Source organism: Cricetulus griseus, chromosome 4, assembly GCF_003668045.3.
Source record: "Cricetulus griseus strain 17A/GY chromosome 4, alternate assembly CriGri-PICRH-1.0, whole genome shotgun sequence".
NCBI classification, from domain to species: domain Eukaryota; kingdom Metazoa; phylum Chordata; class Mammalia; order Rodentia; family Cricetidae; genus Cricetulus; species Cricetulus griseus.
The window spans coordinates 27066491-27082101 of NC_048597.1; the positions used below are offsets into that span (position 1 = coordinate 27066491).

General features: G+C 33.2%; 1 protein-coding gene across 1 annotated transcript in view; it reads left to right on the forward strand.

Annotated features, from left to right (window-relative positions):
* The window catches only part of Cadm2 (cell adhesion molecule 2), a gene marked incomplete at its 5' end in the record, with an annotated part of 224968 nt that overhangs the window by 148557 nt on the left and 60800 nt on the right, over positions 1-15611 (forward strand). Inside the window, one exon of the mRNA XM_035444348.1 lies at positions 11359-11478. Coding sequence (XP_035300239.1) covers positions 11359-11478 — 120 coding nt within the window. The remainder of the gene's footprint in view (positions 1-11358; positions 11479-15611) is intronic.

The following is a 15611-nucleotide window of genomic DNA, read 5'->3' on the forward strand; positions in this document are numbered from 1 at the left end:
AAGGCAAAATGCGGTATAAATATATTACAGAACATCACCTCAAAGCCCAACTCTGGGCTGTGTAGCTCACTGTAGTGTTCACACTCCAGGGGAAGCAGCTGTTTTCTACCTGGATGCCGGATACTGAAAGCAAATGACCAGCTCACTGTGGCAGAAAAGCACATGGAGACAGGGAAATGAATGGTTTTCACTGCAAGAAACATTCTGGTTTATCACTGCTTTCAAATATTTACCTAATAAATACAAATTTTAGGTTTGTTATTACATGACAGATTTAACAATATAATACATGTGTGGTTAAATGATGTAAGTTACTTACAAACAGGTTGTTCACCTCAGAACTTTGTATCTTAACTTTCCTATTAAACTCTTGCCATACAGCTAAACAAATATCTTTATCATATGTATATAAGTACTATAGAAGTTTAAAGTTTACATTTCTTACCAAAATATCAGCAATTTGTAGGTAAATTAGTACAATAAGATGAATAAGGGACTTCTGGCCATCGGCCATCATAGTATCTAGGCCAAAGGCTTGTAGTCTCTTTTGACACATAGTTGCAATTACCAGAAAGATAATATTTAGAGACGTTGGAAGATTATGTATTCATTTATTTACAAACTCAGTTGTACTCCTAGGTAACAGGTCTCTTATAGATCATGCTGGCACTGAGATAATAAATCATGTGTAGAGTAGGAAAGAGAAGACTGGACTGTGAACAGATGCAAAGCCTAGCAAAAATTAAAGAGGGATTCAACCAAAATCTGTTCCCTCATATATAAACAGACCTAACCAGCTGGTAAATTAATTGTGTGTGCTAATAATGAGCATTTTTTCCCTGAAGAAGCTTTCCTTGGAAACATAAATGGAAAATACATGATACAGAATGAAAATGATAGAAAATCCATACCTATGCAACAATGAACTCTGCAAATAATGCAAAGCCTCTTGGCTGCTGATCTCAGCAATGCTGGCTGAGATCGTACTACACAGCCACTGGTTGCATGATTCTTTAACACCGTCTCTTTAATCTTTGAGATAACACATCACTCTAGACATGAAAAAGTAGACAGAGCTCTGATGCCTGTAGGAAAGGCATGCCTCTGACTGTTTTAATAAGCTGCCAAACTCTACAGAGAAAAGTAGAGATGAGAGCACTGTGTTTGTTTTATAACTCATTTAAAAGTTTGTGTGTGTGTGTGTGTGTGTGTGTGTGTGTGTGTGTGTGTGTGTGTTGGCTAGATCACTCAACAAAGTTGAACCAAATTTCATCTCTTTAAGGTGAAAATTTAGTGGATAAATTGACCACTAATGAAAATGATCTTCCAGCTCTAGATGGACAACTACCCAAATGTCAAAGGAAAAATCTTAATTCAGAATTTATTGTTGCAAATTTTCAATGTTATTAATATATCCTGCACTATTTCTATATAACCCTTTTCCCATTTTCAGTCTATAAAATGGTAAACACAAGGATGGAATAATTTGCACTCAATTCTTCTTGGTGTATTTGTGTATACGTCTAGTTATGCTATAATTTCCCAAATACTTATAGAGTTATTTTACCCAAACACATGGATTTTTGTAGTTCATTTGTCAGACAATTCAAGCCTTACATCATATCCTTGTGGGGAGAAATTGGGTTGTGGATTTCAGAAACTATAGATTTTATATGAAATATGCTTTGCAACTTCATGCTTCATAGTTTCCCCAAATGTGATATGTATCACATAATATTTAGAATGTAAAAATAATATTTGTGTCATCTCTGCTCTTCTCCCACCAGTGCCCTGTGACCATTACTTGCAAGTGAGGCTTCCAATCTGTTCTTGTCTTTCACTGACCTCTCTGGACTAGGCAGTGAGGCATTTTCAAATGGGCACCCAACATCGTGTATGGAAAAAGAGGAATACACTCACATTACTTCTCCTTAACAAACTGAATGTTCAATTTAATTATAGATTTTCAACTTTTTTGAAAACTCAATTATTCTTAAATTCATAAACAGTTACCCAATAAATAAAATCCCACATGTAGTGTGATGACAAAATTGATAACCTATCCAGCTAATTTTGTGTAACATGTGGTCTTATTTGGGGGGGTTCTCTTTGGCTTTGGAGGCTGTCCTGGAAGTAGCTCTTGTAGACCAAATTGGTCTTGAACTCACAGAGATCTTCCTGCCTCTGCCTCCTGAGTGCTGGGATTAAAGCCGTAGCCACCACTGCCCAGCTTTAACATATGGTCTTTTGTGAGAAAGGTTCACTTTGCCAATGTCAAGCATTTATAATTGCAAGATTCAATATTTTCTTGGATTTTTGTTGGTGACACAGTTCTTTCTCCACACTCAATGCAGGTAGCATAGTTTACTTAGCAGTCAATAATCTGCGGGGAGGGGCACTGTTACTCTTAGAAGATTTTAATAAATAAAAAACAAGAACTAAAGCAGTTGAGGAAAGCTGAGTTCAGGAGAAACAGTCCTCCCAATGAAGAACATTCCATTAGATCTTTAATACCAAAAGGTCAAATCTGAAAATGGACATGCATGTAGTATTATAGAGACTGAGTAGGGCATATTTATATATTTTATCTATAGATATTTACACACACATGTGTAGAAAAAGTTAAAGGATAAGAGGCAATTAATTTGCAAAAGAGCAAGATGGGAATGACATGGGGTGTTTCCGAAGGGAGAACGGATGGAGGGTGAAGTTATTATAATCTCAAAACATTTTTAAAGATGTCTATTTTTAGGCCAATTTCCATATGGTTCACTGACAGGACATTTGCCAAGCATATACAAGACTGGATGCAATCCTAGTGCTGCAAGGAACAAAACAAAAGAAAAGAAAAAGGTTGAACTAGATTTAAAAAAAAAAAACACAAAATATCTCAGTAAGTTGAATGTGATCCTGGTATTCACAAACCCTGGATTAATACTTAGCATCATAAATAAATAATAAAAGAAATAAGTAAATAACAAATGTAAAAATTGGTGTGATATACCTATGGTAGAAGTACCTAAGACATACACAAGTACAACTGCAGTCCATGGCCATCTGCTGTTACATGTGAATTCCAGGTCAGCCTGAACTGTATAAAACCTTGTTTCAGAAAGAAAGAAAAATAGACAAAAACTAAAACAAATAGCAAAAACAATAAACAATGACCATTAAAACCAAACCAAACCAAAAAAACAAACCCTTAACTCTAGATTCCAAATTAACTAAGGAAACTTTTCTAGAGAATTCATTGTAAGAAATTTATCCAGTGACATAGATTTACCATTTGTCAGGAGATGAGCAACTGATTGTGAAATGAAAAAAAAATAATAAAAAGAGCAGTGGAAAATTCCATTCATTCAAGAGATTTAAGGAGAGGTTTTAAACCCAGGCTTGTTGTATGGAAACATGGGTGTATTAATAAGACAGTAACTTTTCTACCCTAAAAGTATCAATAGATGCTAACATTTCATCACAATATTTTTTTATGTACCCAAAACATTTTCTTGAAGATCTCAAGAGTTATGTGATTTGCAGTATAAAGCAGCAGGTGAATTTATTGCATTGCACTTAAAAATCAGACCAACACCTGTAGAGATGTTACCTCTTAAAATTACATGCAAAACAGTTAAATTCATAGTTGTCAGAACACCCTTCTTTTAGATAAGTTTTGACTTACCAAAATCAAGGATCAGGTTTAAAAAGAATTATAGAAATTACCATACCAAATTGCCTGTTTCTTTTTTTTTTCCCAGACAGGGTTTCTCTGTGGCTTTGGAGCCTGTCCTGGAACTAGCTCTTGTAGACAAGGCTGGTCTCGAACTCACAGAAATCCACCTGCCTCTGCCTCCCGAGTGCTGGAGACTTAAGGCATGCGCCACCAATGCCCGGCCCAAACTCCCTGTTTCTAATGTGGTTAAATTAAATAGTAGTCATAGCATTCCCTTCTTTCTTTATGTCAGAGCTTACCTGGAAAACCAGATTCGAACTTCTCAATATTTTTCACACTTCATCCTTATGTCTCTTAGTTCCTTTACTTTCTGTGTAAGAAGGGAAGTGATGTCCTCCTCTAAAATCACATGACTCACTCAGGGTAAGATCCTTCCAGGAGAGAAATTATACAGTGAGGTCAGTGAATTTAAACAATACAGGGTCACCCATGTTTCAGGCATTGTTGACCCCTCTTTAAGTTCCACATTACTCTGTCCCTATAGAATTCAACAAAGGTGTTTTAAAGGGGAAATGTGTAAATTTTTTCTCTTCAAATAAGACATCAATTTTATTCATAAACTTTTCTTGTAATTACTTAGAACCCTTGGCTACCACCTACAGCTTAAAATTGCAGATCTTTTCAATTTCAAGAGTGCCATTTTGTTATCATCTTTGTATAAAGATTCCACTTATCATGAGAAGCCGGTGGAAGTTACCAGGGAAATGTTAAGAAATTCATTCCAATCAAATGTTGAGAAGGGTCCCTTTTTTGAAACAGAAGGGCTTATGGTAGCTCTCCCAAAGAGCAGGGTCATATTGGTAAGTTGAAGTCCTGTCAGCCTGATGTTTACCAATTCAGCGAGCGCTCTGGAGTTGTCATCACTTTATGCTATGACTTAAATAGGCTGCTACATGTGGGCTGAATATAATGTGGACAGATAAATGCCCATCTTTACAAAAAACAAAACCAGTAAGCATGCCTCTTGCCATTGTTCCCAGTGGCAGTAGATGAAGCAATACAATATTAAAGATCCAATGTTATGTCTAAGTTAGAGAAATTTGAACTCTATTTAGCACAATAGTAATTCTTACCTTAATTCTGTTCTCTTCAGAATCCCGACCCTTTGTGTGAATATCCATAATTGTTCTTGACATGAACTGATTACACTGACCCATTTAGAATGGGAAGCTCAGTACCATCAACAGGAAGAATGTAGATGTATGCATTCCAGACTAAATAGTAGCATTTTTTTCTCCTGATTTGGGCTACAGTCTTTGGAAACAAACAAGCAGCTTGGACTTCTGGGGCTCTTTAGACTTAATTTTGTTTCGAAAATCCATTCTGAATGCCATTTTTAAAAAGAGAAACTGTCACAAAAGAAAACAAGTTGACAAGTTAGAAATTATACACCACATTTACAGAAAACAGGACATACCTTTAACCTGAAAAACTTGTTATTAAAAAAAAAAAAAGCATCGTTGCACTGCTCTGTAGTTTATTGTACACGGTTCCTGTTGGAAGTGACTTCATTCTGACAGGGCTCTATGGGATCTGTGTGCTCTAATGATCTCCAGAAGAAGATAGGGTTTGGAGTTTTCTAATTCCATTGTTAGCAAGTGAATAGAGGGACACTTCATCATTGTTTTAATTGGCATTTATTAGTTACAATTCTAACAAATTTAAAATGCTGACACACTCATTCAGATGTGAAGCTCCTTCCAGTGTTGTATTTTCAAATTTTAGACCATTTTTTTCACATGTGTAGACTTTTAGCAGGAATTTGACACTATTTTGTGCAAAAACTACACCATTCCTACATATTAATATTATGTAAATATTGGTTACATATTTATGCTCTTAGAAGTGATATATTACTTATTTATCAACATTTTATCATCCATAGAGTGTTTTCAAAGCACCTTAAGCATATATAACAAGGAAGGATCTAAAAAAATATATAAGTAGATTGTTTTCTTAATTTTTGTTCCATTAATATATATGTATATATTATAAAGAACATATATAATATATGTAGTATTCACTATATATTTACCATTCAATATAAATATATAATAAGTATATTGAATGGTAAATGCCAGGTGAATACTGGATACTCTCTACACGAGAAAGTAGAATTTTTCTAAATAGTCAAATATATTTCTTGATACTGTTCAGAGGTAGAGTGGGTCGAGTGTAACTGTCTCAGGAAAAAATCGGTATCTGTATATAATGAAGGCATGTTTTAATGTAATGTTAACCTGGTAGTCTATTGCGTGAGGTAGAATAAAAGATGGATGGCAACATGTGGTAAACAAAGCATTTGCAGATACAGAGAAGGAAAACAGGACTAGTTTCAGATGAGAGGATGCCCCACAAATGAAATCCTGACAAGGCCTCGAAAGACAGACTGGAAGGAGGTGATGTCATGCAGCAGGATGTGTCTGTGAGATGGCAGCACAGAGTGGAGAGAGTGGAGAGAGTGGAGAGAGAACTTGATGAAAGCCCCCAAGGCAGGGCTACATGTACTTTTGCGTGCCCAGCTCAAAGGTTTTCTTGTCCTGAAACTGGAATAAAGAAAAATGATGTAAAGTCACCAAGCATGCATGTCCTGAGGCCATCTTCTTCCTGAGAGAAGGTGTCTACACACCTTGGCTGCCTCAGTACAATGGGGGACACGGTCACAGTGGCCAAGAAGGAGGGGCAATGGACTGATGCTTTACCATGAAACAAGCTTAACAATGAATGCCCTTCCACACTGATATTAATTCATTTGTTCAATATCTTTAAGCCTAAGCTGAAATGGTTCTTCAAGGGAGTAGGTTATCATAGAATTATTATGATATAGAGTACACTTATCTGTAATTCAACACTGGCTTCTTGAGTAACACTTGGTGCTTACTTCAATAATGTCTGCACTACCGTTCAGTAGCTCAGATGGAGAGGTTTTGTCTGAAATTCTTAAAATGCTTTAGGAAATTTTTATGCAACATGATTATTTAAAATTACTTACAATGCATAACTTATGTGTACACAAACTTATAACCCAACTTTTATGACTTAAAATTTTTCACAGTTTCCTGCCAATAAAAATGTTACAATTTTCCTTTAAAGGGAACCTCTGCATTTAATGATATACATATATATATATATATATATATTATACATACATATGTATGTATGTATAATTATAGAAATCCTTACTTGATTGTTTAAAATTTAAATTTTTATGTACATAGTATATAACACATATTGTATAGTGATGAAATAATGGATACTATTATTCAGCAAATTGGGTTTGTATTTAATGACTTGTGTTTGTATTTAAATTCTAAGGAATTCATAGAATTCAATGAATTTATTTAACAAATAATCAAAATTTGTCCAGCAAGCTTTCTTCACTTTAGAATATGCGTATGTATAGTATTTTCCATACAATGACAGTCTTTTAGGAAAAAAAATTTAAAAGTCAATCATGTTTTCAGAGAAATTGGTATATATATATATATATATATATATATATATATATATATCAACACACACACACACACACACACACATATATATATATATATATACATATATATCCTATATATATGTTACAATCAAAACTAGCACCTTTTAAAATTGTAAGGTTATTGAGACCATTTGAATGAAAAGTGGATCTCAATAATTTCTCTAAAAATTACTATTTTTATGAATAGGTCTGAAAAAAACATAATTACAATGAACTTAGTATTATAATTTATTTATTTATATGTTATGTGTGTAGCTATACCATCACACATATGCAAAAGTCAGAAAATAATTTATCAGAGTTGTTCCTTTCCTTTCACCATGTGTTTTCTGGGTATTGAACTCAGATCCTTAGTGTTGGCATCAGGTATCTTCACTGGATGACGCATGTGGTTCCATGATTTTTGTTTCTCACAATTATTTTGACTAAGTTCAAATATAGGACATTAATTACAGCTGAACCAATGTTGAGTATTTTGTTGTATGTGCATGTGAATACATTGAATATAAATAACAATGTTTTCTTCTTTGAAAAACTGAAAAGATAAATACTAAAAGAGAAATATAGCCATGTTTTATATCTTGTTGATTTATCTAATTATTTCTTATAATAATGGTATAATGGTTTTAAAATTTTCTCTGATTCTAGATACATCAAAAATATGAGGTCCAGGCATGTTGACACTTCAGAGACAGACTGGTCTCCAGAGGGAGGTTCAGGCTAGCCAGGGCTACATGATAAGAACTTGTTTTAAAAAATAGAAGGCAGGTGAATAGTAGCTTTATATCTCATATTTCCATAAGAAAATGTAAGCCTGGTTTTAAAATCATTTTCCAAAAGGCCAAAATTAACATTTCAAGCATTCATTACTGAGATATTTTTTAAGTTTTCTCAAATATTGCTTCTAATTTATAGATGCAAGACTTTCCAAAAGCAAACTTGAATTTTATAAAAAGAGGGAAAGGATATTTGGACTTAGGAAGAATTCTCAGAATCATTTGTTAATGTCTGACTTTTCAGGTCCTAATCAAGCCACTCAGGATTAAAGATCTTTGAGCTGTCAGCAGGAAAACTCTCAAATCAGTTCATGTCCCATAAATATGCTACCTTTAAGTCATATAATTCATATATGCATAATCTATAATAAGTCACTAATAAATTAGTAAATATTTGTGGCTGATGTTGCATTTATTATTTTCTTTTTAACTGAAAATAAAAAGTACATTGTGGTTCTAAAATGTATTCTTCAAAAACTAACAATATATTTTTCCTGTTTGAAGATACAGAGGGTGTTTATGAGAAACTTAATTTACCCTTTGAATTCTATTATAATCAATTCTTTCTGTCACATAAGGTTTTTTTCTGGTTCTTTTAGTCATATATTTATAGAGCATAAACCTGTGCATTAACTAAAAGCTCTTCCTTCCAGGGTTAATTACATGCAGAAAGACCAGAATAAAATCAGATCCAATAGAAAGTTTAACTATGAGACAGAAGTTTCATGTAATTTCTTGATATCTTTCTGACATTTCTAACTAATTCTAGTTTATCTTACATTATTGAATTATACTTGTTTCTAATTGTATTCTAGAAGTGACTATTTTAGGTTGTTTTAACTTTACTGTTTCACCACTGAGTTGAAATAATTTAAAACAAATTTGAATGACCAATAAAAGACCAGAATGAAAACTCATGGAAAATAAACATATTATAAACTACATAGCGTTTGGCTAGTAACAATTAAAAACATGTAATGCTGATTGAGAAAGATTTCTTATTGGCATGCCATTTTTACACAGTTGTCCTTAAATTGTTATCAATAATACATGAATCTTCTAGGAAGTGTGGAAAATATGAGGGGATATACTTGGGAGCCAGCCTAGGTGGTAGAGAGTGCCATACTTTCTCATCTATCTATGTATTTTACAGGGCTTTATCCGTTTTTTTTTTTTTTTTTTTAACTTTATTAGTAAGTACTGAAATTACTAATTCACTAAATACTAGAAAATGATAAAAGAATCTACATTTATTGTATTTGACACTTATAAGATTAGATTGGTTCATTTAACAATGCTTAAAAACCATGAACATATATACGCTCCCAAATAATCCAGAATTTCTATCATTGCTGAGATAGGAAAAGGTAAAAAAAATCAAATTAATATTTTGTTTAGAATAAACCAGACCAAGCAAATGAATATAAGCCAGTTATTTGGGGCCAGCTATTATAATTAATTAATAAAGAAAATTTGAAAGGCTGTTTTGTTTCCCACATAGTGGTTAAGATGATGTTATTTTAGTTTACTATTTGATAACAAAAATAATTTTATAATCTATGATGAATTTCATCAAACTCCATATATGTACTTCTAAGTATATTGTTTGCTCTTAAATATTGTAAAACTAGATGTTGTTTTTGCCTAAATACATTTCAGACCCCAAATGAGCCAATAATATTTCTAATAAAAATGTACTATTTTCTATTTTAGGTAGACATAAAAATGACTATTTTTATCGAGTATGTTTCTATCTCCTTCTATTCTGTTTAAAATCTTATTAAGCAATAAGAATGTATGATAAAAAAGCAACAGATAATATGCCATGGGCAAAAATAACACAGTTCTTGCTCATTCACAATGCTCTTTGTAAATCCAATGCCACCTTATGATCATGATAAATTACTCTCCAGGCAATGCCCATTTTCCCTAGTGATTAATGTAATACCATTGAGCTTCTAGAGGTTGTTTTCTTAATTTGACTGGCCAGGAAGCATTTTCCCTGTTGAAAAACAGGTGTAAACATCAATACTCAAGGTAAGAGAGTGGTCTCATGCTGGTTTCAGTGTCTCCAATGTGCAGGATTCAGCGGGTAGAGTCAGGCAGATCGAGTAGAGCTATTTATCAGAGTAAAGAACTAGAAAAATGTTTGGAGTGACTCAAAGACTTTTCCTCAAAGAATGACAAGAAATCTTTCAACAGAAAAATAATCTGCCAAGGACTGTGAATATATCGGGGTTTCATGACAAACATACGAAATCAAACCCCAGTACAGTAATTACAGGTAATTGCGGAAGTGTTTCTAATTTCCTTGCTGTGTAAATTATATGCCTATCTGCTGGGAACAAAATTTCTCTCCAAGGATTTTCCTGAGGGTTTTCCTAGCTTGACACTGGCAGCATTACTGGAGGCCTCTCTTTCCTACTCTAGATACTTGAGCCTGGTTTAATGAAACGAAGGAAGATCTGGGCATGGCACACTAAGCTGTTCTTTCTGTTCATTGTTATCCCTGGAATTGAATCAAATTTTAACTTATGACAACTCGACTAATTGTGGATTGGAGACTGACTGGTATAGTTCAAACCCTTATTCAGTAACTTCTTTTTGTGTCCTGTGTTCAAATAAGTCATAAGCTTGTCTGAACATCGCATCGCGTTCCATGCTAGTTGACTCAATACTTGTAAAAGATTCCTAGGTACTGCAAATATGTTAGAAGGTGTTACCAGCTAATTACGGTAAGACTTGCCAGCCTTTAAACTGTACATTAACATCGTCTGTGAAAACAGGAGGAGCAAAATAACAATTATAATAACAATTTGCTTCCTTTGTTTGTTCGTTTCTAAAGAATGCTCTCATCCTATTTCCTATCATTTTTCCTATAAGGAAAAAGAAAGGCATTATTTAACATGCATATACATACTCATCGTTAACACTTTTTAATCTTGTATGGTGGTATTTGTGTTTATTTCTATATGTGTTGTTTCTTTGTTTACTTCCTTGACAAAGCATGTCATTTTTATGTCACATATGTGTATTTTGCTACTGCATGAGAGATTTTCAAATGACTCAAAGAATAAGTGAATTCTTGTCATTTTAAATTTCACTTTAAACATTGCAAAGGATTTGCTTACTTTCCAAAATAGCTCCTAATCTTTCTTTTTGAGGAGCATAAGAGAGAAGTGAAAGAAAAATGACAGAACCTGTGTGCTATGGTTGTTTTGTACCTGTTATTCTGTTTCAACTTATAAAATGAAGCCTAAATAAGATGTGTGTATTTATAATTTGAATCATTTGTGTTTCTCTTTTGTTTGCATGATATGATTTTATTTTATATTTTGTTTCTTTCCACTCACCAGATGTTCCTACCACTTTGCTTCCCACTACTATCATCCCCTCCCTTACCACTGCACCAGTAACAACCACTGTAGCCATAACAACCAGCCCAAGCACATCTGCATCAAGCAGCAGCAGAAGAGGTACAGTATGCTTCTTTGTTTTAGCCTCAGAAGCCCAGCTAGGGAGCTGTGTAAAAGGATCTTGTGCAGAATAGAATAAGTGAGAGCCAATTTACATATTTATGTTATCTTAATTATAAAATGTAATTAGGTCAACAAGATTAGTATTAAAGTGGAATTACTAAAGTAGAATATGAGTCAAATTGTATATTTTATTTTTACTGCCACTTATGAATGATATCAAAATATTATGCAATGCTATTTAGAAAAAGAATAATATCTCCAATACCTTAAGCAAACTTGAAATGTGAAGACAGGACACAGAATTTGATTTTCCTTTAAATGTAAAAAAATAACATGCCCAGTGATGCGGAGATAGCATTTGGCTGTAAATATCCTGCATTAATGTTACTGACTTGTTATTCTTCTACAAATTGAAGTTTTCATGGTGTTGAAATTTTTCTAAAATGAACAGTCATGTGTAATTCACCACTTGGAACTTTCAGGTAAATATTCAAAAAATATATATCACCATAAAGTGACTCTACTAGCAGAATATTCTACAATGGAATATTCTAGATTTTTCTGAACTAATGTGAATTTATACCTGGCTCTACGAATACTCTGAAATTAGTATACAAATAAGTATTTTTTATTCCAAACCAAAGACAGCAGCCTTACTTAAAGGAATAGAAATAATCCCACATGCAAAAAATACAGAAATTATAGAAAGAAATCATGCTTCATATTTAATATATTCACAACAATGTGCAGAAAGAATTTCTCATTTAATCCTTGCCTTTCCCTACTTACACGCATTTTTTTGTGTCTTAAAGCTAAACTAACATATTTAGTGTAACAATTTAACTGAATGTTTATGGAGACTCTATGTTCCTACAGGTAATTGAGTAATAACAAGAATGTCTTATCATTTTTATATCTTGCCTTACATGGCTTTTCTGGTACAATATATGTTTTTTCTTGGATTTTATTCAGTCTTGATAAGAAATTGGATTGAAGCCTTTCACAAGAGTTTTAAAACCTGCTTTCCTCTTATTGCAGAAAGAAAAACATGTCTGGTAACTGTTAATTATTAGCAGTCATGGTCAGCTACATTATAACATGTAAATGAGCTGTGACAAAATAATTTGATATCAGCAGCAATAAGAGTTTCTTAGAAATATTTTGGTTAATTATGTTTTACTTAATGAGCATATTTTCAACTGTATGTGAATTTATGATAGCAGCTTTTAAGGATTTTTCTTACATAGTATTGTATTAAGAGAAAAAACACAGAAAACTATGAGGCAAAGTAAAAAGTACTTAAGGCATATGAATAACAAACATAAATGTCTCCTTTACTTTATTTTGAGTACCCTTTTAAATGATTACACATTGTGCCTTATATATTTATATTATCCTATGATGTTTTGTAAATTTTATGATACTAGTAGTGAGAGAAAAATCCTATTCTAGTAAAGCATTCCAGTAAACATTAAAAGGCATGCATATCTTTTCATGCTGGTAACACTTTAGGAGTCTAGCAACATGACTACCCAAATGTGAACCACAATGACAAAAATGGACATGCCAAATTACATGGGAAAAAGCCCACCTAATCTCAAACCTTTACAAAGAAATCCCTGTAACTGAGGAAACTAGGAGTCAGAGAGGTAGCCCTCCACAGACCCAAAGAAGGTCATGTCGATTGCTTGTTCAATACCAAACAACTAGCCCTGAAAACATACATACAAGTGACATCATATGGACTGAATAGATTATACTTGGGAATGTATGCATATACAAATTTTTATTTATATGCAGTAACAGTTAATGCAAAATGGAGTTATAAATTTGAAGAAGAGTGGTGTGGGAGTATAGGCAAGAATTTGGATGAAGAAAACATGGAAGAAATGTTATGATAAAAACATTTTTTTTTATTTTTTGGTTTTTCAAGACAGAGTTTCTCTGTGTAGATTTGGAGCCTATCCTGGAACTAGCCCTTGTAGACCAGGCTGGCCTCAAACTCACAGAGATCTGTGTGCCTCTGACTCCCAAGTGCTGGGATTAAAGGCGTGAGCCACCAACGCCCGGAGGTAAAAACATTATTAAAGTTTAAAACATGTGTTCATACAAACACATAAAATAGGTCTCTTCTTTCAGTTTCTTATTCAAAGATAGAAAAAAACATTTAGAATCCAATGAGATGTAAAGAATTAGAATATTTTCCTGAGAATGTCATGTCTTTACACATGTAGTAAAATTAGTAGAAGACACTGAATGTCAGCCTAATCCCCATTTTTTTCTCGTTTCTGTCCATTGAACACCAGAGTAGTAACCAAGGTCACCTACATCATTGATATTCTAGTCCATGTTTGGGGAGAAATGTTCAGATAATTTTACTCAGTAAGTTTTGTGATATTGAGTACTTGCACACTGCCAACCACATTTGAGTTTTTGATGCAAATTAAAGAAATATTTCTAATGAATTAACATAACAATTTTTTTCAGAAGAAAATACTAAATAGTGGCCTATATCCAGAAAAGAAATTGAAAGTGACTCACTCTACCGTATGTCCTGGTTATACTTACAACCAAAGGGACGAGTGACATTCAGAAACAATCAGATGGGCAAAGCACCATTTACATTATATGGATGTGATGTGAAGTCACATTTGGATTCTATTCTGGTCACTTGGCATCCTTGCTTGGACGGAGTGTAATTCTTGTATTAGCTCATGCTGTTTTCTGTTAGTAGATATATTCAAGTTACCACTTTCTTTTTATACTAACATAAGTTCTAGTACACTTATTTTACTCTGGAAGTAACTTTCAACAAAATTCTATCACCCTCCTAGAACCATCTCTATATAGCTCTGGGTAATAACCTAGGTATCTGGTATTAGGCATAATTTCTCTTATGCTGTAAAAAGCTACGATAAAACCGCACCACTGTGACTACTAAACACACAAGTGACATGCTAACAGGTCTCAAATCTATAAAGCTAAAGGCAACTGAGGAATATGGAGATCCAGAAAAATATTCTTACACAAAGAATTCACTGACTGGTTATCCAGTGCAAGTAATATACACACCAAAGAGGTTGTATTTATATATTTAGCAATGTGCGTAGTTGAATAAATCAGATGCTTCATGATCAACGTTTGTTCCTTATATTTCTCAAGATAACTCCATATCAAAGGCATAGGTTTGGTACAAGTGAGGGTCTTCTCCTTATCTAGTGGTCTCTACTTCTGTCACCACATGGTAGAAAGATGAGAACCTACATTCCAGTAAAGGAGTCATATCATCAACCTAGGCATCTATTTCAAACTTCTATCTCTAGATCTACCATGTTAATAGTTAGGTTTGCAACATGTATATATGTATGTATGTATGTATGTATGTATGTATGTATGTATGTATGTATATGTCGACCTTACAGTCAAGGAAGCTTTAGCAGGCATCTAAAATTCAATTCACATATCTTCAGTATAGACATTTTACACCCCAATGCTAACATTGTAGTTTAGAATCCAAACAAATGAAAACTGAATTTATTAAATATGGCTCAATATAGAAAACAGTATGTGAACATAATCTTCAAATATTAATTTTAAAGGATGTTAATAAATTACTGATTTCCTTTCCAAAGAACTGAAGCAATAATAATGAAAGTTCACTTTAACACATGTGAGCTGTGTAATTTGAAGTTAAAATTTACCTCAACATTTGTTTTATGCCAGCTTAGAGAATTTGATATGAATTATAAAATTATACCAATATTAATATAGACCAGTGGTTTTCAACCTGTGGGTTGCAACCCCTTTAGGAGCCAAAAGACCCTGTTAGAGGGGTCACTGAACTCCATTTGAATTTGCAGATATTTGCAGTACAATTCATAACAGTATCAAAATTACACTTATGAAATATCAATAAAAATAATTTTATAATTAGGGGTCACCAGAAAGTGAGGAATTGTATTAAAGTATTCAGCATTCACAAGGTTGAGAATCAATGACATACATTCTTTTAATAATCATAAATTGTCTAAAATATATATCCTAAAAGAGTATCACCTGTCTACATATTATTTCAATTGTTTTAACATAAAAAAGTTCAAGTCTGCTAAACAGAAAATGATGTGTGCACT